General features: G+C 48.6%; 1 protein-coding gene across 1 annotated transcript in view; it reads left to right on the top strand.

Moving 5' to 3' along the window:
- Positions 1-5,025, top strand: part of AHNAK (AHNAK nucleoprotein) — a 94,910-nt gene extending 89,885 nt beyond the window's left edge. The window contains exon 6 of the mRNA XM_018042689.1: positions 4,706-5,025. Within this exon, the coding sequence (XP_017898178.1) occupies positions 4,706-4,713 (8 nt within the window). The 3' untranslated portion in view covers positions 4,714-5,025. The remainder of the gene's footprint in view (positions 1-4,705) is intronic.

The following is a 26,435-nucleotide window of genomic DNA, read 5'->3' as shown; positions in this document are numbered from 1 at the left end:
CAAAGAGCAGACTGGACATTCCCAAGACCTAGGCAGTCATTACCGCCTGAGCATTATCATGGGAGCCGGTCATGCTTCACTGATGTTTCCTGTGAGAACTTTGCTCCTCATTGAATTAACAATCAGTCTCCAACTCGACAGGAAGAGACCATGAACTTGAGATTATTAAAATAAATTAATATAGAGTGTCTTCATGACTGTGGAGGTGGGCAAACATTTCTGAAAGAGAACACCAAAAAAGCACTTCTTAACCATAGAAGAAAACTAGATAAATTGGACTTTATCAAAATTAAAAGCATCTCTTCATCAAAGTGAAAGTGAAGTCGCTCAGTCATGTCCGACTCTTTGCGACCCGCATGGACTGTAGCCTACCAGGTTCCTCCGTCCATGTGATTTTCCAGGCAAGAGTACTAAAGTGGGTTGCCATTTCCTTCTCCAGGGGATCTTCCAGACCTAGGGATCGAACCCTGACCTCCTGCGTTTCAGGCCGGCACTTTACCCTCTGGGCCACCAGGGCGCTTCATCAAAACCACTGTTAAAAATAGGAAAAGAGGAAAACTCTAATTAGAAAAGATACGTGCACCCCCAATGTTCACAGCAGTCTTATTTGTAATAGCCAAGGCATGGAAGCAACCTAAGTGTCTACTGACAGATGAATGGCTAAACAAGATGTGGTATACACACACGATGGAATATTACTCAGCCATAAGAAGAATGAATGAAATAATGCCATTTAGATTATCAAACTAAGTGAGGCAAATCAGACAAAGAAATGTAAATATATGTTATCACTTATAAGTGGAATGTAAAAAAATGGTACAAGTGAACTTATTTACCAAATGGAAATAGACTCACAGACATGGAAAACGAACTTTTAGTTATCAAAGGGGAAAGGCAAGGAGGGACAAATTAGGAGCTTGGGGTTGACAGATATACGTTGCTATGTATCAAGTAGATAACCAGCAAAGACCTACTGTATCACACAGGGAAATATACTCAATATTTCATAACAACCTATAACGGAAAAGTATATGAAAAAAATCTGACTCACTTTGCTGTACGCCTGAAAGTAACATAACATAGTAAATCAACTTCAAGTGAAAAAATAAAATTTTAAAAGGCAACTTTAAAAACATGAAACGGAAAGTCTCAGTTTTGGAAGAAGATAGCTGCAATATATATATTGTACATATATCATTTCCAGAGTAAATGAAGAACCACTATAAATCAATAAGAAAAAGGCAAACAACCCAATAAAAGCTGAGCAAAAGCCTTACAGACACGCACAGAAGAGCATGTACAGATGGCCAAATAAACTATGAAAAGGGGCTCAATATCATTACTCATCAGGAAAATGCAAATTAAAACCACAAAGAGATACCTCTGCACAGCCACCAGAAATCCTAAAATAAGAGTGAACGCCAGGTGCCACTAAAGACATGGAACCACTGAAACTACCGTGCATTGCTGTGGGGGATTATAGAGATAGCATAGCCTCTTCAGAACACTGGCGGATTCCAGTAAACTTAAAGCTATGCCTACTCTTGAATCCAGTAATTCCACTCACAGGTATGTATGACCAGTGCCTGAGTTGACCAAAAATTCTGTGCAGAGTGTTCAAAGGAGCCACTGCCCAATCCCATCAACAGAAGACTGGAAACACTGATTATGGTACAGCCACACGATGGAGCGCCACACACGCCACCAGGACAGATTGCATGCTGTCTGCATCCACTCATCCCAAGTTCAGTGTAGTTCAGTCCAGGCGCTCAGGCGTGTCCAACTCTTGCGACCTCATGGACTGCAGCACACCAGGCTTCCCTGTCCATCACCAACTTCCAGAGCTTGCCCAAACTCATGTCCATCGAGTCAGTGATGCCATCCAACCATCTCACCCTCTGTCATCCCCTTCTCCTCTCGCCTTCAGTCTTTCCCAGCATCAGGGTCTTTTCCAATGAGTCAGTTCTTCGCATCAAGTGGCCAAAGTGAAGTCTTTTTAAAGTGGAGTTTCAGCTTTAGCATCAGTCCTTCCAATGAATATTCAGGACTGATTTCCTTTAGGACTGACTGGTTGGATCTCCTTGCAGTCCAAGGGACTCTCAAGAATCTTCCCCAACACCACAGTTCAAAAGCATCAATTCTTGGGTGCTCAACTTTCTTTGTAGTCCAATCCCACATCCATACATGACTATTGGAAAAACCATAGCTTTGGCTAGACATCTGAAGTTCAGGGAGAAGCAAAGAGAAAATATGATGAGTCTGATGATGGTTGTGTTTGGTGGGTATATGGAATGAGAAGGTGCAGGAGGGAACTTTGGAGGGAGACAAATCACTTGTATATGGACTGGGGTGGTGGGTATATACGTGCTTATAAATGTAGATGATTATCAAGTAGATGAATGCATTTTACGTACTTTTTACGTGTGATGCTTTGGTTTAAAAAAAATGAGAAGGAATGCAGATTCTCATGTCCAAGGGAAGTAATAACAGCAATAATAACGTATTAAACATCTTATATGTACCAGGAGCTTCGTATAGATTATTTCACTTCATCCACCCAAAGTCCCCTTTGACCAGGTAACCATGCTCATCTTACAGATGAGGAAACTGAGGCTTAGAGAGGTTCACAAGCTTGTCTGAGACTCCCAGCTGGTAGGCGCAGGGGTCAGGAGTTGAACTCCACAATCAGAACTCTTGCTGATGCCCGGGGATCAAACCCATACCCCCTGCACTGGAATCACGGAATCTTAACTGCTGGGACACCAGGGAAGTCCTTAGATACCATATCTTACAGAGAATTTCAGGGCTTTCCAGGTGGCACTGGTGGTAAAGAACCTATCCGCCAATGTAAGAGACGTGGGTTCCATCCCTGGTTTGAGAAGATCCCCTGGAGGAGGGCACAGCAACCCACTCCAGTATTCTTGCCTGGAGAATCCCATGGCCAGAGGAACCGGGAGGGCTACAGTCCACAGGGTCGCAAAGAGCTGGACACGACTGAGGCGACTTAGCACAGCACAGCACATAGAGAACTTCATCATGCATCCTGATATTCCAGGAACTGAAATCCCTTTTTCTTCTTTTTAAAATCCCTTTTATGCATCCTTTCCATGAATTTGTTCCAATCGGAAGAAGAAAGAACTCATGGTTTCCTTCCCTGCCAGTTCATCCCAACTGTTCTGTGTTGTAAATTCTCTGAGAATGAAGTACTGATTACTGGCCATAGCAATCCGTGTTGTGAGCCAAGCTTGAACTCTCGCTGTGCCTCCCTTAAACTGTGAGGCTCTCAGGAAATTTCTCAAAGCCCTTGTTTCCTTGTCTGTACAAAAGGGACTGCGGTACTTACCTTGTAGTCTCATTGAGAGGGTAAATCGAGGTCGTACGTAAGAAGTTCTCAGCTCAGTGGCAGCCCCATAGCAAGCACTCAGAAGAGGGTGGTGTAGAAATGTCAGAGTTGATTCCCTTTTAATAATTCCCTCCAACACTGTTATTATTTTTCATTTTTGGGCCAGGATGCACAGCATGTGGGATCTTAGTTCTCCCAACCTGGGATTGAATCTGCACCCTTACATTGGAAGTATGGAATCTTAACCACTGGACTTCTAGGGAAGTCCCTCAACCTTCCTAAAAAGACTTTACTCCTCTCAACCATTCAACACATGTTTTGGGGGAAAAATTTATGCTAATGATTTCTTCACAAAGTGGAGATACAGAGAGAAGGGGGCAGAATCATAGTGCTTCAGTGAGGGAGAAGATATGGAGGTCATTTTCAACCAGATTGATCAGCAAGATGGTATTGTTTGTGTGGACCTTCAAAAACAGGTAGGATTTGCACCTGGAGAGAGAACCGGGTAGGACTTGCACCTAGAGAGAGAACCGAGGTTATTCTAAGTCAGGGGAGGGAGAAGGAGGGGGTACCTAGAGGAGGTGGGATTGGGGGAGAGTGAGCCTGCTGTTTGGGTGAGTGCCTAAGATTTATGTTGAGACAGTGGAAGATCAAGTTGGAAAGGAAGACCGGTCCACCAAGAAGGCTGAGCATTTTCTAGAGGAACTGATGTCGTGGAACATTCTTGAGCAGGGGGTGGTGTAGGAGGAAGGTGGGGTGTGCAGACCCACGTGGGAGATGAAATCAGCTCGGCCACAGGTAGAGATGAGTGGAGGGGGTGGGATGGAAGGAGGGTGCTGGTAGATGGCAAAGGGGGAGTGAGGACTCAAGTCTGGGAGCTCCTCTCTGGCATGTAGGAAGCAGGAAGAAAGTTGGTTTGGAGACATGATGAGAGGCTCCTTAATGGCTAAGACCAGAGGTCTCGCATCTCACCCCGCCCCGGTTCCTCACCACCTTCGGCCTGCTGTTGGCTCGTTCTCAAGAACACACTGTCCTCTCTGGCCTCAGACTTGCTCGGGGCACACGAAGGACAGACCCTGCCTTTCTCCGGGCTTCCTTTCTACCCCTGCCACATGGGAACCCGCAGAGGGAGGCGTGTCAAGACCAAAACAGATTCCACTGTGGAATCGCTTCCAAACTGACCCCTCCCAAAGGCAAGCATTTGTTAGGACACTCTTCCAAGGGATGAGGGGGAACATTTTTTTTTCTTCAGAACATTATTTTTTCTTCAGCCGTGCACAGTTAACTAGAAAGCCCTCCTGATTTCGTGGGGAGATGCAAACTGTTTTGAATAAAAATCTCTGTGCTATTGTTGTTTTACAGGGCCGTAGCCGAGGCCAGGAAGAAACCCGCCCCCTCCGAAGGTTGTTTTTGTGACGGTTCTTTGGAGCATTGTTCTAAAAATGGGAAATTACATATTGCTGTGCCAAAGGAAACAAACACCTGCAGTTAAAGGAATACCTTCCACGAGGTGGCTGTTAGCGCCGCAGCCAGTTCTAGAGGCAGGACTGCTGAGTGCCCGCTCTTTCTGGTGCATTTCGTCACTTCCCAGGGGAGCGGGTTTGTAACCAGAGTGGGCTTTGGTGACAGGGCTTAGGTGATGGTTCCTCACTTATTTACTCAATAAACATCTATCAAGCATCTGTGCTGAGTCAACCTTTTCACTACTCCTTTCCCTGGCGTTGTTAAAATTACTGGGCATGTTGATGACAGGCAGCAACTGTCTGAGGCTATTTTTGAGAGCTGGTTATCTGACTTCTGCCCCCAAGTGATGAAGACACAGAACATCAACTCCTTCTCTCCTTCCTCTCCTTTCTTTCTCCATCTTTCTTCCCTTCCCCCCCACTTTTTCTTCTCTTTTGTTGTTGTTCAGTTGCTCCGTCTGTCCGACTCTTTGTGACCCCATGGACTGCAGCTCGCCAGGCTTCCCTGTCCTTCCCCATCTCCCGGAGTGTCTTTATTAGTCTACACACATACACACACAAATCAGTATTTTCAACATGTCATTCAATACATTTCTTTAGGCAAAGAATTTTTCAAAGTTTCGGGTCACTGGGGTACAGTCTGAAATTCTTGTCTATGGGGTAGATATCAAGAGATAATTTTTTTGGTTTTGGGTTAATATTTAACATCTTCAACGTCAATGCGATTGCAGAATAGTCAGGTCTTGAAACTGATCGATCGTGAAGTGAATACATTTCAGATGGGTTTGTGGGTTCAAAGAATCCAGTTCCATTGGCGAATCTCATCTTTATGAGAAACGAGAAGGAAGAAGGAAAGAGTGAGTTTCTGAGTTTTTGGAATGTGTTGATGACTTCGGTTAGAACTTCCTGCCCACAAAGTGCTTGCCTTCCTCCAGCAGGTTGGCCAGAGAGTGATAGCCCTGACTTTGGGAGTTAGGGTTACCTCGCTGGCACCATTTGGTCATCACTGCGGTCCCACCTGGAAGAAGAGAGGGGGAATAAAAAGGCTCTCCCTTCCTGTAATGTACTTAATCTACAGCCTTAGTTTCCACACTGATCTTAACTTTTCCACTAGAGGACGAGTCCAGGAGCTGAGTTTTGTTTTGATTTTTCTACAAAGATATATATATTTTTAAATTTATTTATTTGTTGTATTGTTTTTTGACTACATCGGGTCTTAGTTTTGGTGTATGGGTTCCAGAGCCCATGGGCTCTGTAGTTAAGGCACGTGGGCTTGGTTGTCCCTCGGCATGTGGGATCTTAGTTCTTTGACCAGAGTTCGAACCCAAATCCCCTGCATTGGAGGGTGGATTCTTAACCACTGGACCACCAGGGAAATCCCAGGAGCTGAGCCTTGATGGAATCTTAAAGTTGCCAGATTTCGCAGATAACAGCATTAGGTTGGTCAAAAAGTTTGTTTGGGTTTTCCCATAAGATCAATGCAAGATGCCTGGTTAAATTTGAATTTTAGATAAAATAATGAATTAAAAATATGTATGTTATATGTATATAGCTATATCCCAGACTTTGCATAGGGCATGGAGGACGGAGCTTGGGTCTTCAGGTGACTTTTTGGAAAGGGGAGACTAGAGTTTGGGGAGGTGGGAGTAGCATGGGTTTGTTGCCTGTTTCGATATTAATATGTGTGCTGCATGGTAATGCGGGAAGTGTCGCCCGAGGAAGGAGGTCTGCCGCCGGGAAGATGGTCTGTCCGGGGCTGGTAGCATTAGGACACGGGCCCTTTGCTCTTCCTTCTGCCCCATCCCCCTGGGTTGGGGGATTGATGAGAAGTGGGTTCTGGTTGTCCTTAGACAGCCCTGCCTGGGTATACCTCATGGCTCTGTAGCCTCAGGACCTGCGTGAGGGACACAGTATAAGAGTTGCGTCTCCCAGGGGTGGCTGCACTCTAACCGAGCGTCCAGACTGAGGGCTGCAACCAGAAGCACATTGGTGGCAGGACTTCCCTGGTGGTCCAGTGGTTAAGAATCCGCCTTCCAATACAGGGGATGCAAGTTCGATCCCTGGTCTGGCAACTAAGATCCCACGTGCTGCGGGGCAACTAGATAGCCCATGCAGTCTATAGGTGAGCCACCCTGAACACACGCTACTTTGTCTAGAGAGCCCATTCACCACAACTAGCGAAGCCTGTGTGCAGCAACAAGAGCAGCCTGTGGACAGCCAAAAAAAAAAAAGCATGTTAGCAGGTTCATCAACCAGAGGCTAGTGAACCGAAAGGCACGCCCTTTCCTGCAGACGAGTGTCAGGAAGGTCGGGAGGCGAGCGCAGTTAGAACCGCTAAGCGTTCTTCCACCGCACTTTCTCTCCACTCAGGACCCCTGTGCCTCCCTTTCAATGCAATCCACTTCCTTCTCTGTGGCCCAGGACATCGGATTTCCATGTCCTACACGACACCCACATTCTAGTCCCACCCCCCAGATGACTCTGTCATCACGCTGGTGGAGTGCAGGCTGTGGCTGCATTCTTTCCTTCTAGTTAAGAGACCGTCTCTTGATTCATTCCCCAGAGATGGCTTACTGCATCCACTGTCTGTGAATGGACCAGCCTCACCTGGAGGGCAGCTTATTTCCAAGCCCTGTCCACTGCTGTACCCCTGGTGTAGGTGGGGGAAGCAGCAGGATTTGAGTCCAGAGCTTGGGCAGGGCCAGGCTCCCAGGAGGGCCTCCTAGGCTATTGAGGAGTCTGGACTTTGTCCCGTAGGGGATTGTTAGCAGAGAAGGATTTTCATCAAAAGCATTGAAGATGACTCTTTGATTTTTGGCAACCGTGGGAAGTATATTGTGGAAAGGGATGAGACTGAAATCTTAGAGGCCACTTAGGATGTAGGATAATGGTCTCCCCAAATGGCCATGATCTCATCTCCAGAAGCTGTGAATACGTTAGGTTACATGATAAAAGGAAAGGAGGGTGGCAAATGGAATTAAGGTTGCTAATCAGCTGACGCTGAGATGAAGTGATCACACTGGATTACCTGGCTGGGCCCAGAGCAGTCACAAGGGTCCATCCACATGGGAGAGGGAGGCAGAGGAGGAGGCCAGAGGGAGCGTGGAGCCTGCACCACTGATCTGAAGGTGGGAGCAGGGGCCGGAAGCCGAGGAATGAAGGTGGCCTCTAGAAACTGAAAAAGGAAGGAAACACACTCTCCCCTGGGAGTCTCCGGAAGGAGCACAGCCTGCCAACACTTTGGGTTTTAGTCCAGTGAAATAATTTTGAATTTCTGACCTCCAGATCTGTAAGATAATACATTTGAGGATTAAAAACAAAACAAAACAAAACATTAAGGTTGTGGTAGTCATAGGAAACTAGTTCAGAGGTTATTTGTAATATCCCAGGCCACAGACAGCAAAGGCATGGCACTGGGATGGGAGTAGAGAAGGGGGCACATTCAAGGTAAACTGAGAAAGCGGTGGACTCAGAGACCTATGGATGCATATGGTCAGATTCTTCTTCTGGCCCCAGTGCCCTGAGGTCAGTCCTCATCTCCTCACTACCCATGAGACAAGAAGAGGGCCCGGGCTCTCTCCCTGGGAGCTGCTGACTGAGAGCATCTCCAACCTGTCCTAGGGCTGAAGGAGTATCCACATGAGTCCTCAGCGTCGTAAGAGGGAATTCTAAAGGACACTTTGAGCTGAATCCCTCGCAGACACTCAGGATGCTTGGGTGCTGCAGACACAGCTTCAGCTATTTTAGGCGTTAACTAGATTCTTCTCATGGGCTTGGAATCCATTCATTTGATGGGGGATAAGTCTGAGTTTCAAGGCCCTGGCTGACCCATTCTGATGCTAGCAACTGTGCATGCTTAGCTGAATCTATCTTCAGATTTATTTCTGCATATACTAAAGGCTCATAATTTGGGTTTGCTCATGGAAATATGTTGGGTGGCTAACTCTTAATGATTCATTCTCACATTGTGCCCATGTGCCCGCTGGTGTGTTCCGTAAGTGCCTGGGGAGGAACGCTCCCTAATTACACGCTGCAGAAGGCATTGTTTGTGTGGCCCTTTCATCACCAATTGATGTTTTCTTTATCATTTATCTGAAGCCACTCTGAACAACAACCACCCTATGGTGAATGACTACCCACAAAACCCCTGGCATGTGCAAACAGCTTGCTTGCATTAGCTATAAACTAGACATTATTTTATCCATATCATCTTGATAAAGTTGATGAGGGTTGGTTTTGGTTCCTCTTCCTGCTTCATGAATCATTTATAGATTTTCCTGCCAGGCTAACTTCAATCCACTCACGTGTTGAGGGTGTAAAACTGCAGCTTTCCTACAGATCCATCAGTTTAGGTTATATATTGACATAGCAAGGGCAAGTCCTTGGATTTTGCAGTGTTGCAATGATTCTGCAATGTTGATTCTGCAATGATGGCCAGGTTTAGTAATGACGACTCCTCTTCAGCTTCCTTTAAGAATAAATCTAACTGGGATTTATCTGGTGGTGCAGTAATTAAGATTCCACACTCCCAATGCTGGGGCAGGGGTTCGATACCTGGTCCAGAAACTAAGATCTTGCAAGTCACATGGGGTGGCCAAAAATTAAATAAATAGTCACTGTTCTTTTGGTTGCAGGTTGTGGGAGTAATATATTAAAAAAAAAAATTCTCCCAGATTCACAGTTTAGTTTATAACATGATCAAGAAATGGGGTCTTTCCTCTGAGCTCTTCAAAAGTATGAATGCTAAAAGTAATACAGTGCTAACAATACATTTCTTGCTTTTAACTTTTTTGGCTTTATTGAGATACATTTTACATTTCTTGTTAAAAAAATTTTTTTTTTACTGTTTTTAATTTAAAAAACCTATTTATTTATTTGGCCGCGAGAGATCTTAGCTGTAGTATGCACAATCTTTAGCTGTGGCATGTGGGATCTAGTTTCCTGACCAGGGATTGAACCTGGGTCCCCTGCGTTTGGAGGGTGGAGTGTTAGCCACTGTGATCACCAGAAAAGTCCCACATGTATTACATTGTCACTTTACATAGTTTGTGCATAATGCTTCTCAAACCCCGGAAGCTTCTATTCGTTACATTGGCCTCCTTGCGTTTTAGAGTTTAGTATTTTCACAGTGAAAAAGGCTGATCATATAATTATATATTTATATAACTAGGGCTGGACGCACTTCTCCTCATCCTCCTTCTTCAAACATAAAAATCCTTCTTAGCTTGAGGTCTGTTCAAAGATAAGCAATGGCCCCAGTGTGGTCAGGCAGAAAAGGAAAAAAAGACAAAAAAGAATCCCATGACATTCTTTCATTTCTCTAATTTTTTTCTGCTTTCCCCAAACATGAGTCACACAGATATGTGCTTTTTCTGTGGCTGTGATCAGTTCATCTTGCATTCTGCTCTTTTAAAACTGAATGTACTCTGTGTGCTGACAGCTCGCATTCTTGGGATCGCCTACATTTGCAGCTCCTCTGAGGTGGAGACTCTCCCTGCCATGTAATTGGACTTCCTTTTGTCCCTAGATACCTGCTGTATTTGCCCTAGGTAAATATTTCCCTAGTTCTGAATAGGTAATTAAAATTCTGAACCTTTTATGGCCCTGGATCCTTATCTGTTTGAACAACACTCACCTAGGTGGATGGCCAAGGTATGTGAGTTAAAGATGACCTGGATGCAAAGGAACCCGGGGGACTCAGCAGTGGGGGAGAGGGGAGGCAAGAGGCTCGCCACCCCCAAGGAGGCCCCACCCTCTACCAAGAATCTCTGCTGGAATTGTCAGTTCCCCTGACTGGCTCTGGAATTTTTACAATCACAGGCCCTCCTTTGTGGCAGATAGGGAGGGGTGAGATGGCTATAGTCCGGGGGTGTGTGTGTGTGTCTGCATAAGCCGGCACGTAGGTGCATATTTTGGGGGGGTAGGTGGACATTTTTCATCAGTGTCATTTCAGTTAATAGCTCAGGAAATTCCTGCCTTTGGGATCCTACTCTCTACTGTAGGGCAGGGGTTGGGGGTCTGGCTTTGAATCTGGATTGTGTGAGGAAGAAATAAGAAATTGCAGAAATGCTTGCCAGGGAGTAAGCAATCAATAAAATTAATTATTAGGTTACTTGAGATGTTAAAAAAGGTGGACGGAGGTCAGAGGACCCGCTCCGCTAGCGCCCGAGGCTCCTCTGTACCTTCCGGACCATCTCACGTTCTAGATTCTGCTGGACTGGCCCTCGCAATTGTTCGGGAAGGGAATTATTACTAATTCCAAAAGAGCTGACACATGCCTGGCAGGGTTCAGCGGGCAGCAGTTTTGTAAGACTGCCCCTGTTTTTCCTCAGAATTCTTATTAAGAAAAAAAAAAAAAAACCAACCCTGAAAAATCAAGTTAAAGCAATCACAGATGATACCAAAAAAAAAAAAAAAAAACAACAACCCAAACACCAAACCTAGAAAGGAACTGCACTTCATCATGCGTCCCGCGGATTGAGCCAGGCTGCGTGGAGCTGCAAGGCTCAGAAGCCCCGACCTGGACACCTTGGTCGACACTGCCCCCTAGTGGCCATGGTGGCGCCTGCTGCTGAAGGCGCGGAAGGCGCGTCCCCGAGGGACCACGTAGCTTCTTGGAAAAATCTGAACCGAAGAGGTTTCTCTCTGCAACCCTCTCGTTCTGTGACCTCTGCGGATGCCCTCTCCATTCCCGCTTTCCCTGTGCGCGTCCTCCCCTTTCATTCAGTATCTGGGGATGGTGTGGCCGGGTCAGGGACTGATTGCCCTGGGACAAGGGGTGTTTGGAGGGTGTTTATATCCACATGGGACCCACGTTTCGGATGAGTTCTAGTCTTTGCCTATTTTGCTCTAGGGCGATTTTTTTTTTCTTTTGGGGGGGCGCACCAGAGGGCATGTGGGATCTTAGTTTCCCGACCAGGAATGGAACCGGCGTCCCCCGCATTGGAGGCATCAAGTCTTTTTTTTTTAAATAAATAAATATTTATTTATTTTAATAAATATATTTATTTGGCTGTGCAGGTCTTAGTGGTGGCACGTGGGATCTTTGGTCCTTGCTATGGCGTGTGGAATCTTTTATCTGTGGCATGCAAACTTTTAGATGTGGCATGTGGGGGTCTAGACAGTTCCCTAACCAAGGATGGAACCCAGGCCACCTGCATTGGGAACTCAGAGTTTTAGCCATTGAACCACCAGGGAAGTCCTTAGGGTGAATTTTTACAGCAATTGTCAACAGTTTCCAGCAGTTAATGCTGTGTGGCCTGTGCAAAGGCCCTGAGGTAGGAACAGGCTTGGTGGCTTGTTCTTAAAAAAACAAAAAGAACTGCAGGCCAGCAGGGTGGACTGCAGAGAGGGAGTGAGCAGTGGGAAGGATGGGAGATGAGAACCCGTGATGGGTGCATTCTGGATTTGCAGTTGATGAGAAGAGTGTGGGGAAGCTTCCAAGAGCTGGACTTGATTGGAGTGGGGGAGAGGCTGTGAAAGGGGGTTTTCATTTGATAACTGGGTCTGTCCTTACTGTAGAGAGCAGACTGCAGGGCACTTGAGTGTGAGCTGGGAGGCAGTTAGGAGCCCTCCTCCCCCAGGTTGTGCAGGTGAGGGGGTGGGTGGGGCCCAGGGTGGCTCTGTAGGCAGGCAGGCGGTTCTCAGAGGTGTTTGCGGGTGACTTGCTTGGCTGGGCATGACAGTGCTGGAGAGGGACGGGTCGAGACTGCCCCTTGGCTTCAGGCCAGAGCAGCTGGGAGGCTAAAGATGGAATTTACAGAGGCTGGAAAGAGAGAGGAGGGAGGGGGGAATCAGATTTCTCTTGGACAAGAGGAGACTGAGATATTGGGTGGATGGTAGGACATAAGGGGAGGAGGTCTGGCCTGTTTGCTGGCAGGTGAGAGATACCTAGAGCTAAGGTTCTTCAGAAGGTTCTGCATTTTCTCCTGGGGCCCAAGGGCAGGGCTCCAGGGTGCCACAGGGAGGGCAAGGGTGCGGGAAGGAGCCTGGGCAGCCTTCCCATGGTCCCCTCCGTGCCCCTGCCTGATCGTCCTCCTGTTTCCCCTCTGCCTCTGGCTGCCTCCCCCATCTCCTCCAGTCCCTCCTGTCTCTGCTCAGACCTTGAGCCAGGGGTTCCTGGGCTGGCCTGTCCACGCTACTCTTTTTTTTTTTTTAATATTTATTTGGCTGCCTCAGATCTTAGTTGCTCTGCAGCCTTTGAGATCTTGGTTCCCTGACCAGGGATGGACCCTGCATCCCCTGCTTTGCGAGGCAGATTCTTAACCACTGGACCACCAGGAAATCCCATGTCCATGCCCCTCTTGCTTACGTCACTCCCTTTTTTTCTTTTTTCCAAACGAATTTTACCTGTGTATTTATTTTTGTCTGCGCTAGATCTTCTTTGCTGCGAGGGTTTGCCTCTAGCCGTGGAGCTTGGAATTCTCGTTGCAGTGGCTCCTCTTGTTACAGAGTGCAGGCTCTAGGGCACGTGGGCTTGGTAGTTGTGGCTCCTGGGCTCTAGAGCGCGCGTTCAACATTTGGGGTGCATGGGCTTAGTTACCTTGCAGCATGTGGGATCTTTCGGGATCAGGGGTTGAACCCGTGTCTCCTGCATTGACAGGCAGATTCTTTACCACTGAGCCACCAGGGGAGCCTCCTCCCTTCATTTCTTTCATGCTTTTAGCACGGGTTTACCTATCTGTCTGTCTGCTTCTTAACTGTTGATTTTTGGGGGGCTGGCGATCTTCCCCATCAGGTCACTAGCTCCCTGTGACCAGAGGCCGCCGTCGTCTTCACTCTGCTCTACTTGGGCCTCAGTGCGCTTGTGCACTGAGAAATCGCTTCATGCATATTTGCTGGGTTGTGAAATCTGCTCCTGGCTTCCTCAGAGCCCCGAGCGCCACCATGAACACGTGGCAAGTGCCAGTAAATACCTGGGGATTGATTTCATGCAAGAAGGAAGGGGGTGGCCGATTCACTTTTTGAGTGAAAGTTGGCTGGGTGTGACTTAAGGGATGGCGGGGAGGGGGGGCAGGGGCAAGTCAGAGAAGGGCTTTGGGGTTAAATAAGAGCACCATTGCCCGTGGGCGGCAGTCACCAGGTACTGACCAGCCTGACCCCCTCCCACCCACTCTCCACTAGCCTCTTGGGGACAGAGAGTGACGTGAATGGACGGCTTGACCCATAACCCCCTGCACCTTCAGCCTGGAAATAGGATGTCCTCATCAGGATGGCTGGTAAAGGATGTAGCAAATGCACAAGAGGAGGGGTTTTGCTTGAAAAAATAGTTTGAGAATAATTCCATGCGGCGAATGTGAAGTAAGCGAAACACTTAACCGACCCTCTCTGGGGACGCCCCCTAGACCCTGTCTGTCCTCAGAGTCCCCCTCAAGGACCCTGCATCCCTAATCAAGGGATTGAACCTGCTCCTCCCTCCAGCCTTTGTTTTCTAAGTTTCTTATAGGAATCGGATCCTTCCATAGGTGGGAAGAGACCATCTGCGCTGGAAGTGATTGCAGACTGTCACAGGGCCAGTCAGCCCCTCAGAGCACCGCACTGCTCTGTCAAAATGCTTCAGAGATCCCCCATTTATCTTTGGGAGATGGAACTCTCTGGAAAACTCCATCTTTGTTTGCAGTTATGTCTGGGTAGCATAATCACCTTAAATATTTCTTTTTCAAACCGAGAGAGGGATCCCAAAGGGCTTGGAAGAAACAGAACGCTGAATTTCATTACTAAATGGATGGGGGTTGGAAGGTCAGCCTGAGGTCAGCTGCCACCATGTCTAACGTTCCCCCTGCTGACACCCCCCCCCCCGCCCCCACCGTTCCCTGTAGGTCAGGTTTGAGCAAGGCCCTGGGAATGTTTCCAGGCTGGCTCTCTGCCCGTGGAAGGGAGTATGTGCTAGAAGCTGGTCTGCCCATCTGTGGACTGGAAGTGAGACAAGGCCTGGACCCTTGGGGATGTGTTTCCACGGCCACTGCCTTTCTTTTTGCTCTAATCTTACCCCAGCAGCGGCACACCTTTCATTCTAGCAGGTGAATAAAAAAGGCGGGGACACAGATGAGATGCTTGCTTGTACTTTATTGCAGGAGTCAGGCGGGGCTGGTGGGGACGGAGTGAAAGGAGCATCCGGGGAGTGGCAGGGGCCTCGGCAGGTGGAGATCTTCAGCTTCTAAATCCTAAGCACACTCTGGGCTTTGTACTATTTTCCCCTAAAACAAACAAACAAAATCCCCAATACAATAGTGAATGAAAATGTCAAAGCCAGACCCAGAAACTTTAATGTCACCTAAGAGCTTCAGTATTTGTGGGAGGAGCTAAGCTTGGATTATTTCTCAGAAGCTTCTCTAGTTTTAATTTTTTTAATTAAAAAAAAAATTTTTTTTTTTTTTTTTGCCACCCTGACTAGGGATTGAACCCATGCCCCTTACAGTGGAAGCTGGGAGTCTTAACCACTGGGCTGCCAGGATGGTACCTCAGGAGCTTCTTTAGAAAAGATAAGATGACTGTGCCTGCTTCCCCAGGGACATTTACACTGTGACTCTCCTCTCTGGATTAGGAAAGTGTCCCCACAGTAGGGACTTCTCGTGACACAGTGGTAAAGAATCTGTCTGCCAGTGCAGGAGATGGAAAAGATGTGGGTTTGATCCTTGGGTTTGGAAGATCCCCTGGAGAAGGGATAGGCTACCCACTCCAGTATTCTTGGGGCTTCCCTGGTGGCTCAGATGGTAAAGAATCTGCCTTCAGTGCGGGAGACCTGGGTTCGATCCCTGGGTTGGGAAGATCCCCTGGAGGAGGGCATGGCAACCCACTCCAGTATTCTTGCCTAGAGAATCCCCATGGACAGAGGAGGCTGGTGGGTTACAGCCCACGGGGTCACAAAGAGGCAGGCGTGACTGAGCGACTAGGCACAGCACAGCGCCAGTATGCTTGCTTGGAAAATCGCGTGGGCAGAGGAGCCTGGCGGGCTGCAGCCCATGGAGTTGCAGGGCTGGACGCGACTGATGGGCTGAGCATGCACGCGTGCCCCGGAGCGGGTGACGCTGCAGCCCCGGGACGCGGGCAGCGGGGTTGGAGGGAGCCATGTACCATGAGCTGTAACACGCTGTCCTTGGCCTTCGGGGAGAGGGTGTCTATCAGCGCCTTCAGCTGTCTTGTTGCTTCTTTCATGTCTTCGTCAGGGCTAAAAGGTTCCAGGGCAGCCGCGTAGCTGGAAGGCGTGCCTGTGAGGAGGTTTCCCAAGGCATACAGAAGGCTGGGGCACACCTCTGTGGATGCTGGAGAACAGAGAGGAGAGATCCCCTGTATCCAGGCCCGTGTCTAGACTGGCCAGCTCCCTGCCGGGGCCTGGCCCAGATGCACACAGCTGAGCCTGTCCACAAGAGCTAGGGGCCCCCTCACCCCCGCCCTGGAGGGTGATGCTCCAAGCAATTGGCTCTTTGGCGCCAAGTGGATGCTTTCTGGGTTGTGGCCAGCTTTTTGTAGCTTGCCTGAGCCTTTCTTCTGCTTCCTGGGTTGCAACGGACAAGGTGCTACCAGCTCTTTCCAGGCGGAGCTCTGAGAATAGAAGCTGCTGATCTGACTTTTTTTTTTTTTTTTTTTTTTGGTGTGGTGTGTGGGGGCTGGGGAGAGGCCGCAAAGGGTTTTGGCTCCCACCGGAAACATACCTCTTACTGATGGTTAGTGATGGTCGGAGTCCACGTGACAAAGTTAGGCTCTGGCAGGAAGAGGCACTCGTACCCGCCAAGCACGAGCCCCCGAGCCTGGCTCGGAAGGGACATCTGCCGTGGGCGCCAGGCCTGTGGGCTCATCCACCCGCAGACACGCCTCTGCCCCTATCCCCAGCCCCCCTCCCGTGTTCCCTTCATCTGAGGGCGCCCCCCTCATGCTCTCTTTTTAGGTCCCTGCCCCCAAGATCATGGGGCTTCCCAGGTGGCTTAGTGGTAAAGAATCTGCCTGCAATGCAGGAAATTGCAGGTTCAATCCTTGGGTCTGGAAGATCCCCTGGAGAAGGAAATGGCAACCCACTCTAGTATTCTTGCTTGGGAAATCCCCTGGACAGAGGAGCCCAGGGGCTACAGTCTATGGGGTTGCAAAGAGTCAGATAGGACTTAGCGTCTGAACAACAACACTCCCGGGATCATGGGGAGAATCACCATGCCCCACTCCCTATTTGCCCTGTCTTCCCATTGAGTCTTAAATCCCTGTCCTTGACTTCACCACCTTGTGTGCAAACTCCCTTTCCTGAACTCCAGGGTTCCACCCAAATGGGTCACTCCAAGTCAGACCCTCTCCAGAACTTAGATCCCTGCTTTGCAACTTGCTGTGTCATCAGGCAAGTTACTTTATCTTTCTGTAGCTCAGTTTTCTCATCTGAAAAATGGGGGATAATGTCCCCACTTCATAGAGTTGTTGTAAGAATGAAAAGAGATAATATGTGAACGGGATTCAGCACAGGGATGGGCACAGATAAACCTCAGAGCTTATTATTGGTACTATTATATGTGCACACACACAGACATACAAACACATCCCAGACCCACCTCCTACGTATTTCACCCTATCTTGCTGGGTTGTACCTGGTGCTAAGATCTTCTAATTAACGTACATTTCAGTCCTAATGATGTTACTTCCCCTTTAAAACAGGCATCTCTGCACCATGGTTGCTCCTGCCTCCTCTTGCTCTCTGTTTTCTAACTCCGCCGCCACTCCCCAAGGTCATAAAACTTCTCTTTATTTTTCTTAGGGAACTTTGAAAGTGAGGGAGTTGGAATTTGTTTACATTTTTTGGTTGTTGTTGTAGGAGTAGAAGAGACTGATAGGGAGTAAAAAGCAGCTAAGTAACCCAGTTCCCAAAAGATCAGGGGCTTCGAGGAAGATGGGATTCACATCCCCTGCCCCGTCACTCTCCTCTTCATAACAGCTGCAACTCTTCAGAGACTCCTGATCCTTTTTGCAGAGGACAAAAAAATGTTTAGAAATCTCCATTCTGAGTTGGCAGTTTCCCAAAGGGAAGAACCCTATCTAGAATATTCCTCTCTGCCCAGAATGGGAGACCTTGCCTGAAGAAGCCATGAGGCTCCTTCCAGCCCCTTTGGCTGCCAGGGTGATGTGCTGACCCCAAACCTGGAGGTCTCTTGGCATCTCGGGGTCTGTCCAGGCCTGGGCTTTGGGGAGCTTGTTAGTTACTCCTGTTCTGCTGGTCACTGCGTCTAGGTGGGATCTTCTCCATCTCTGCACTTCTGAGGTTGTTGGATATGGAAGATGGGGTCCTTTACAAGTTTCATCACAGCCTCAGGGCTCTGCGTAAATTCCTAAGATGGGCTTGTTTGCCAGACCCGGCTTCCTGGCTGGAAGTCACGCGGTCCAGAGCGTCTTGTGGTCAGACTTGGGCGAGACCCTGGACCGAAGCATGTTGACAGATTAAGTTCTCCAGAAACCTAATGCTCAGGTCGGGTTGGAGGATGCACTGTGCCAGCCAGGTCTGGAGTCCTGCCTACCTGATGACAAACCCATGGACACTGCAGGCCTCATAGCACTTGACCTCTTCATGGCCTTAACCTCTCACCATTTCCCTCTTGAATTGTTCTCTCTCCTATGTTCCCACGACTCTCTGCTTTCCTGTTTTCCTCCCTGGCCATCCTTATTCTTTGGATGTTGATTCTTTACTGACCGAGCTTCCATGTTGGTGGCTCCAGGCTGTGACCCTGGCCCCTTCTGACACCATGTCAGTGGTGGCCTCCTTTCTTCTCCAAAGCCTGTGCCTTAGAACACAGACCTCCCCGACTCAGAGTCACCTCCTAAATGGCCTTCTGCCTCCTAGCTCTTCCTCCTCGGCCATCCTGGGAAAGGCCACTAGAATGATTTTTCTTAAGCCTGCTTATCGTATTCTCCTCCTTCTTGAAACCCTTTTAAAGCTGCCTTGGGCGGATGCGATAAAATTCAAGTGCAACTTATGAGGCCCTTGTCCACTGGCCCTTGCTTACCATTTGAATCTCATTCCTCTGCTCTTCTGCGTGGAATCTTTATTTTTTTCCAGAAATAAATTTGATAACAGAATTGTGGACTTTTCAGTTGACTTATCAAACTACTAAAAAATTTAATTTTACATAATTTATAAAATCTCCACATCACTATCCTAAACTTCATTTAGTTTTCACTTGAGTTTCTGTTTCAAATTTATTTTTAATTGATTGATCAATACAGTATTGGTTTGATTTCTGTCATACATCAACATGAATTAACCATAGATGTACATATGTCCCCTCCCTCTTGACTCTCCCTCCTACCTCTCACCCGTTCCCACCCCTCTAGGTTATTACAGAGCCCCACTTTGAAAAAAGTGGTTAGATGCCACGAAGTTGGCGGCCATGCCTTAACCATATATGTGTGGTCAGGCTGGAGAGCCTCTTCTATCCTTGTCAAGGGGAGTGCTAACCTTCTCTCCTTTCATACAACACTCCTGCGTGGAAATTTAACTCTTAGTATGTGCTGATTTGGGAACAGTCCTTGTCTTTCTCCATGCCTTTTTACCTTTGTACAAGCTATGCTTCTTGCCTGGGACACACTTCTGCCTCGTCTTCTCCAAATCCTATCTGTATTTCAAGAATTCGATCAAATGTTCATTCATTCATTCCCAAGCATCTGCTGTGTTCCAGGCACTGTGCTAGGAGTTGGGAGTTGGCATAGACATGGAGCAGCCCTGCCAGGAGCCCCTTCAAGATGAACTTGCCACTGAGCTGTGAGGAGTGAGGTCGAGAGCAGCCAGTGGCCAGTCCCTGGGGGTCTGCCCAGCCCCTGGGGGTCTGCCCTGCAGGGAGCTGCTGAGCCCAAGGTCACACCCTCCCTGGGGTGCAAAAAACGAGGGCACGTCGGTGCCATGTTGGACAGCTCCTGCAGGTGGTGCTTACTCCAGAGCACCCGCCTGGCTGGCCCAGCCTTTGCCAGGCCTGCAGAACGTGCAGCCCAGCTTCCCCTGCAGCCCAGCCCAGCTTTCTTCCCTTCACAGTTATTGGTCCCTAGTAATAACCTCGTACCCCAAACTCCACCTCAGTATCTGCTGTCAGAACAGTATTAATCCACGGTAGGGAAGCAAGCATAAACTGAGCCGGCCCAGGTCGGCGGGGGCCATCGTGGAGCTTCACTCTGGTGGGAGGACAGACAGCAAGCAGACGGTGAAACAAATGAAACACTCACAGATGTGCTAAGCACGGGGGAGAATGAAGTGGACACCATGGTGGAAAAGGCGAGGGAGACCGCTTTGTAGGGGGATGGGGCGGTCCTCTCTGAGCAGGTGAGACCTGCAGGGGGAGAGCGTCTGGGCAGCGTCTGAGGCATCTGTAAATGTTCTTTTCACTGGTATTAAACACCTTCACATCGATGAGCCTTCACCAGTGTCCACCCACATGCCTCCTTGTATCTTGTGAAGCCGAAACTCTGTACCTGCTAAACAACAACTGCCCACCTCACCTCTCCCAGCCCCTGGCGACCACCGTTCTACTGTCTGTCTCAATGATTTCGACAAGCCTAGTTCAGTTGCTCAGTCATGTCCGACTCTTTGCGACCCCATGAATTGCAGCACGCCAGGCCTCCCTGTCCATCACCATCTCCTGGAGTTCACTCAGACTCACGTCCATCGAGTCCGTGATGCCATCCAGCCATCTCATCCTCGGTCGTCCCCTTCTCCTCCTGCCCCCAATCCCTCCCAGCATCAGAGTCTTTTCCAATGAGTCAACTCTTCGCATGAGGTGGCCAAAGTATTGGAGCTTCAGCTTTAGCATCATTCCTTCCAAAGAAATCCCAGGGTTGATCTCCTTGCAGTCCAAGGGACCCTCAAGAGTCTTCTCCAACACCACAGTTCAAACGCATCAATTCTTCGGCACTCAGCCTTCTTCACAGCCCAACTCTCACATCCATACATGACCACAGGAAAAACCATAGCCTTGACTAGATGGACCTTAGTCGGAAAACTAATGTCTCTGCTTTTGAATATACTATCTAGGTTGGTCATAACTTTTCTTCCAAGGAGTAAGCATCTTAATTTCATGGCTGCAGTCAACCATCTGCAATGATTTTGGAGCCCAGAAAAATAAAGTCTGACACTGTTTCTACTGTTTCCCCATCTATTTCCCATGCAGTGATGGGACCAGATGCCATGATCTTCGTTTTCTGAATGTTGAGCGACAAGCCTAAGTACCTCATAAAAGTGGAATCACGCAATATTTGTCTTTCTGTGACTGGCTTATTTCACGCAGGAGAACATCCTCAAGGTTCATCCATTGTGGCTTATTGCAGATTTTTATTTCTTCTTGGAGGGGAATATGATTCCATTTTATGTCTGGATCACATTTTGCTTATCTGTTCATCCATCAGTGGACTCTTGGGTTGTGGCTTCATTTTAATTATCCCAATGCTGCTATGAACATGGGTGTACAATCTGGAAGGTGTTCATAGGGAGTAGCAGGGTTTGATTTCCCTTTTCTGTTTTCAAAAAATTTTTATTTATTTGTTTGGTTGAGCCAGGCCTTTGTTGCAGCATTCAGGATCTTTAGTTGCAGCTTGTGAACTCTTAGTTGCAGCATGAGGGATCTAGTTTCCTAACCAGGGATCAAACTCAGGTCCCCTGTATTGAGAGTGTGGAGTCTAAGCCACCGGATCACCAGGAAAGTCCCTGATTTCCTTTCTGAAGAGATGTCGCTGACTACTGCCCTGAGAGGGAGGGATGGAGTGATGGAGCAGCTCAGCGAAAGGGATGGTGGGTTTGGACCAGCTGATGGCAGTGGGGTGAGGATGTGAGAAACACAAGGACAGGCTTGATGCTGGATAGATTAAAATGGGTGGGAGAGGGATGCATCTGGGTGAGCCTGGCTGGTTTCTGGCTGGGGCACTGAGTCCCCGGTGGCTATTTCCTGATCTAGAGGAGACTCGGGAGGAATAAGATACAGGAGGGGATCAGTGGGAAGCCTTCTCGAACCAGTGGTGCCTGTCAGCCATCACTCTTGCTCTCAGCCTCTACAGCCCTCTGTTTTGTGCCCACTGCCGAGGGCTTTAACTTTGCGGTTCTTTACTTGTTCTAACCTCGTACAGAATGTTTGCTAAACAAGAATCCGTGTGGCATGAACTGATGAATGAGTCCTTGTCAGTTTGTGAGAGGTAGAGAGGCTCAGAGGTGCCTTAATACTGTTACAAGCACAGGTTCTGAAGTAGCCACCACGGGGACTCACGGAGTAAGTTACTGTGCAGTTGAAAGATCAGGAGAGAAAGGTTTTCTGAACTGATCATGAAATGATCTCTGAGGCAGGCTACAAAGCAGAAAATCAAACAGGCAAACAAAGGCAGAAACACAAACCACAAACCACAAACAAGGCAGAACAGAGTGAAAAACAGAAAATAAGAGCAAAACAATCCACAAAGGTCGTTGCTTGTATGTGCAGAGGACGTCTGTGCAAGTGGGCGGTGCTGGCTGTTTCCACAGTGGATGAGGGAACCCAGAGAATGAGACTTCATTTATAAGCACTTTGGTGCCCTTTGAATCTGGAATTACATAAAGATATTACTAATACAAAACAATTTTTTAAAAAGGGAAGACTAGGTCTGACACTTGCTATGACGTGGGTGAACCTTGAGGATGTGGCGCTAAGTGAAATAAGTCAGTTACAGAAAGATACATACTATGTGAGTCCACTTAGACAAGGTATGGAGAAGAGTCAGATACACAGAGACAGAAAGAAGAACGCTGGGTGCTAGGGGCTCAGGGGAGGGGGACTGAGAACTAATTTTGTTTGATGGGGACAGAGTCTCAGTTTGGGATGTCGAACTGGAGGTAGATGGGGTAATGAATACACAACAATGTGAGTGTGTCTAATTCTACTGAACTCTATGCTTACAAATGGTTAAGATAACGTGTTTATATGTGTTTTGCCACAGTTAAAAGTAATAATAATAAAAAGGGAGAGAACAGCATCCAGAATGAGCCTGTCTGAGTTGACTCCCAGACACATGGCTTACCAACTTTATTATCTTGGGCAACGTATCTCACTCCTCTCTGCCTCCATTTCCTTGTCTGTAGGATGAACATTCCTTTTGCATTGCAGGTGAAGAATCTGCCTGCAATGCAGGAGACCCTGGTTTGATTCTTGGGTGGGAAGAGCTGCTGGAGAAGGGCACAGCAACCCACTCCAGTATTCTTGCCAGGAGAATCCCATGGACAGAGAAGCCTGGCAGGCTATAGTCCCTGGGGTCTCAAAAGAGTCAGACACGACTGAAGTAACTGCGCATGCACGCACGATTCACATTAAGGGCTAGCTCCGTGCCTAGCATGGAGACACTTAGCAGCAGCAGCATGGAGACAATGCTCTGTGAAGGCTGGCAAGTACTGTACTGGCCAGTCTCCATGTGGAAGGCACAAGAAGAAGTCCATCAGCTTGAGTTTCCTTGTTCAAGTCTACACACATGACTCTGGGGGACGCAGAAGACCCTGGGTAAAGCATGCTGCCCACCTTCCTGACCTGACCCGAGGGCAGGGGTTGATAGGCAAGGCTATGTGAATAAAGAGAAGTTCTGAGCTCCCCGCATAGGTGAGCCATGTAAAGAAGCTTAGTAGCTCAGATGGTAAAGAATTTGGTGGCAGTGTGGGAGATTTAGGTTCGATTCCTAAGTTGGGAAGATCCCCTGGAGAAGGGAATGGCTACCCACTCCAGTATTCTTGCCTGGAAAACTCCATGGACAGAGAAGCCTGGCAGGCTAGAGTCCTTTGGGTGGTAAAGAGTAGGACATGAATAAGCAACTAGCACTTTCACTTTGGGCTTTCCTGGTGGCTCAGACAGTAAAGAATCTGCCTGCCCATGCAGAAGACCCGGATTCGATTCCTGAGTTGGGAAGATCCCCTGGAGAAGGGGAAGGCTACCCACTCCAGTATTCTGGCCTAGAGAATTCCATGGACAGTCCATGGGGTTGCAAAGAGTCAGACATGACTGAGCGACTTTGGGCTTCCCTGGTAGCTCAGATGGTAATGAATCTGCCTGCGATGTGGGAGACCCGGGTTCGAGCCCTGGGTTGGGAAGATCCCCTGGAAAAGCAAATGGCAACTCACTCCAGTAATCTTGCCCTGGAGAATCCCATGGACTGAGGAGCCTGGCAGGCTACAGTCTGTGGGGTCGCAAAGAGTCAGACATGACTGAGCGAGTAACACACATACACACACACACAACACAGTGAATTCCAGACCAGAGCCTGCAGCCCGCCCTAGCACATGGTGATGGCCAGGAACCACCATTTCTGGCCACATATGGGCAGTCGCCTGGTCATTGTGCCAAGAAGACAAGTGCCTGCAGGAAGACAAGGCTCTTGGTTATTAGCACCGTGGGTGTGGCGGTGTGTTGGCACAGTTCCTGCTGGGTCCCCCCAACCAAAACCTTAGCCCGTGTGGGTGGGGCTTGGCTCTGGACCTACAGAGATGAGGCCTGGCCGCAGCTAGGGCAGTGGCCAAAGAGCCTGCCCTGGGTCCACCCTTCCCTGGGCTCCATCTCGGAGGCCGAGGGTGCCTTGTGCCTGGCTCCAGCTTACACCGGGGCCAGAGGGTGTGAGGGACCCAGGCTGTCTGGAAAGCTTGCTTGGGGTTCTGGATTTTAAGGTCTGCCAATCCCTCCGCTCTGCATGTGGACTGTGCGTGTGCACATGTGGCCGCCAGCTTTGTGAGCTCTGATCAGTGCCCCTTGGGGAGTCCGCCCAGGTGCCCACTTAGAGGTCTTGTGGGGAGGGCTCAGCCCAGCAGCAGCCCAGCAAAGGCATTGACTGAGACCAGCTGTTCCCTCCTGGGCTTGATGCTTGCTGTATCCTCTGAACCGGAAGCTGGGGTGCAGCCTGGGCTGGCATCTGGCCTATGGCAAGTCCCAGCCTGGCCCAGAAAATAGGTTGGAGGCTGTGGGAGGGCCGTTCTGATCCTATCCATCCGGCCTGGCTGCTAGAACAAGGCTGGTCAGGCTACAAGCTTGTGGGGTCAGCTCATGGGGCAAACTTTAGACTTCAGCCTTCTCCCTCCACTCTGGGTTTCTGACTCTGGGCTCGTTCAGGAGATAGTCCCTGAGAGAGCAGAATTTTGCTTGTGGTTCTGGTCCATTCTATTCTGTCTCAGTGGCTTCTGAGAACGACTCCTACACTGACCCAGCTCTCGCAGGCGGAGTCTGGACATTCCAGCCAGAACAGACAAAACTGTCCACTGGCCCTGATGCCTATGGCCTGTGAGCTTTCAGAGGGCCTAAAAAATTGTCATGTATGTCTTGGCTTCCAAGTATAAAAAGAAAATTTTAAAATTGTAATCAATGGATATTTATCTAGGTAACAATACTTCCACTAGCTTGATGGGACTCAGTTCAACCATGATATAGTTATACGTAGGGCTCCCCTGGTGTCTCAATCAGTGAAGAATCCGCCTGCAATGCAGGAGACCCAAGTTCAAACCCTGGATCAGGAAGATCCTCTGGAGAAGGAAATGGCTACCCACTCCAGTATTCTTGCATGGCAAACCCCATGGACAGACGAGCCTGGTGGGCTACAGTCCATGGGGTCTCAAGAGTCGGACACGACTTAGTAACTAAACTACCAACCACCAGGTGCAATAAACTTTAAGTTGTATGAACCAAATGCATAATCCAGTCTTAGGAGCAGAATTATTAAATTTATACAAGCTCCTTTTGAAACTTGATAGGCAAAATTATATTGGGAGAAGAATATATATTGTAATGTGTCTGATATGATATGGGGTAGAAACATCAAAACTTCGCAATATCTGTAGGAGTGGCCATAGCAGAACACAGCCAGCATCAGAGCAGGCAAGGAGGGACCGGAGGGAATACCTCAGCTTCTGCCTCTTCCCATCCTCTCTGATTTATAGCCAGAGCCTTCCCTTGGCCTACCCAACTGGTATTCAGCAGCAAGGAAGCCTGGGTTTTGTGGTCCTTAGAGATCAGCCTCCAGGGACACAGAGCAGATCATAGAAAGGTCAGAGAATGAGTGGGAGGGGAAAGTGAAAGGTGTTAGTCACTCAGTTGTGTCTGACTCCTCGTGACCCCATGGACTGGGGTCCGCCAGGCTCCTCTGTCCGTGGGATTCTCCAGGCAAGAATACTGGAGTGGGTTGCCATTCCCTTCTCCAGGGGATCTCCCTGACCCTGGGATTGAACCCATGTCTCCCACACTGCAGGCAGATTCTTTACTGCCTGAGCCACCAAGAGGGGAATGAGTGTCAAATATAGAAAAACCAGCCCATAAGAGTATCATTCTACTTACACAGCTCTGGAGCTTGCCTTTTCCACTTAATGTTACATCTGGGATAACTTTCCAAACCATGGCACTTACAGATTTTTACTTTTCTCATGCTGTAGACTATGTGTTTGCAGGATATAATATAATTTCCATTACCAGCACCTTTTTGATGGAACTAAAGTTTGTTTCCAGCTTTTCTGCCGTTACCAGCCGCACGGTAACGACACAGCTCCTGCGCAGACGCCTGGGTCTGGGTGCGCTGCGCTCCTCACTGGTGTTAACACTCTCTGTGGAGGGGTTGATGGTGGGGAATGACAGGGCTGGGAGGCGGGAGCGGGAGGGTGTTGGGGTGGGTGTCCGCGGTTCTGATTTCCACGGGGATCT

The sequence above is a fragment of the Capra hircus genome, chromosome 29 (genome assembly GCF_001704415.2).
Source record: "Capra hircus breed San Clemente chromosome 29, ASM170441v1, whole genome shotgun sequence".
NCBI lineage: Eukaryota > Metazoa > Chordata > Mammalia > Artiodactyla > Bovidae > Capra > Capra hircus.
Note: the sequence above shows the minus strand (reverse complement) of the source record. Positions and strands in the feature narration are given on the sequence as shown.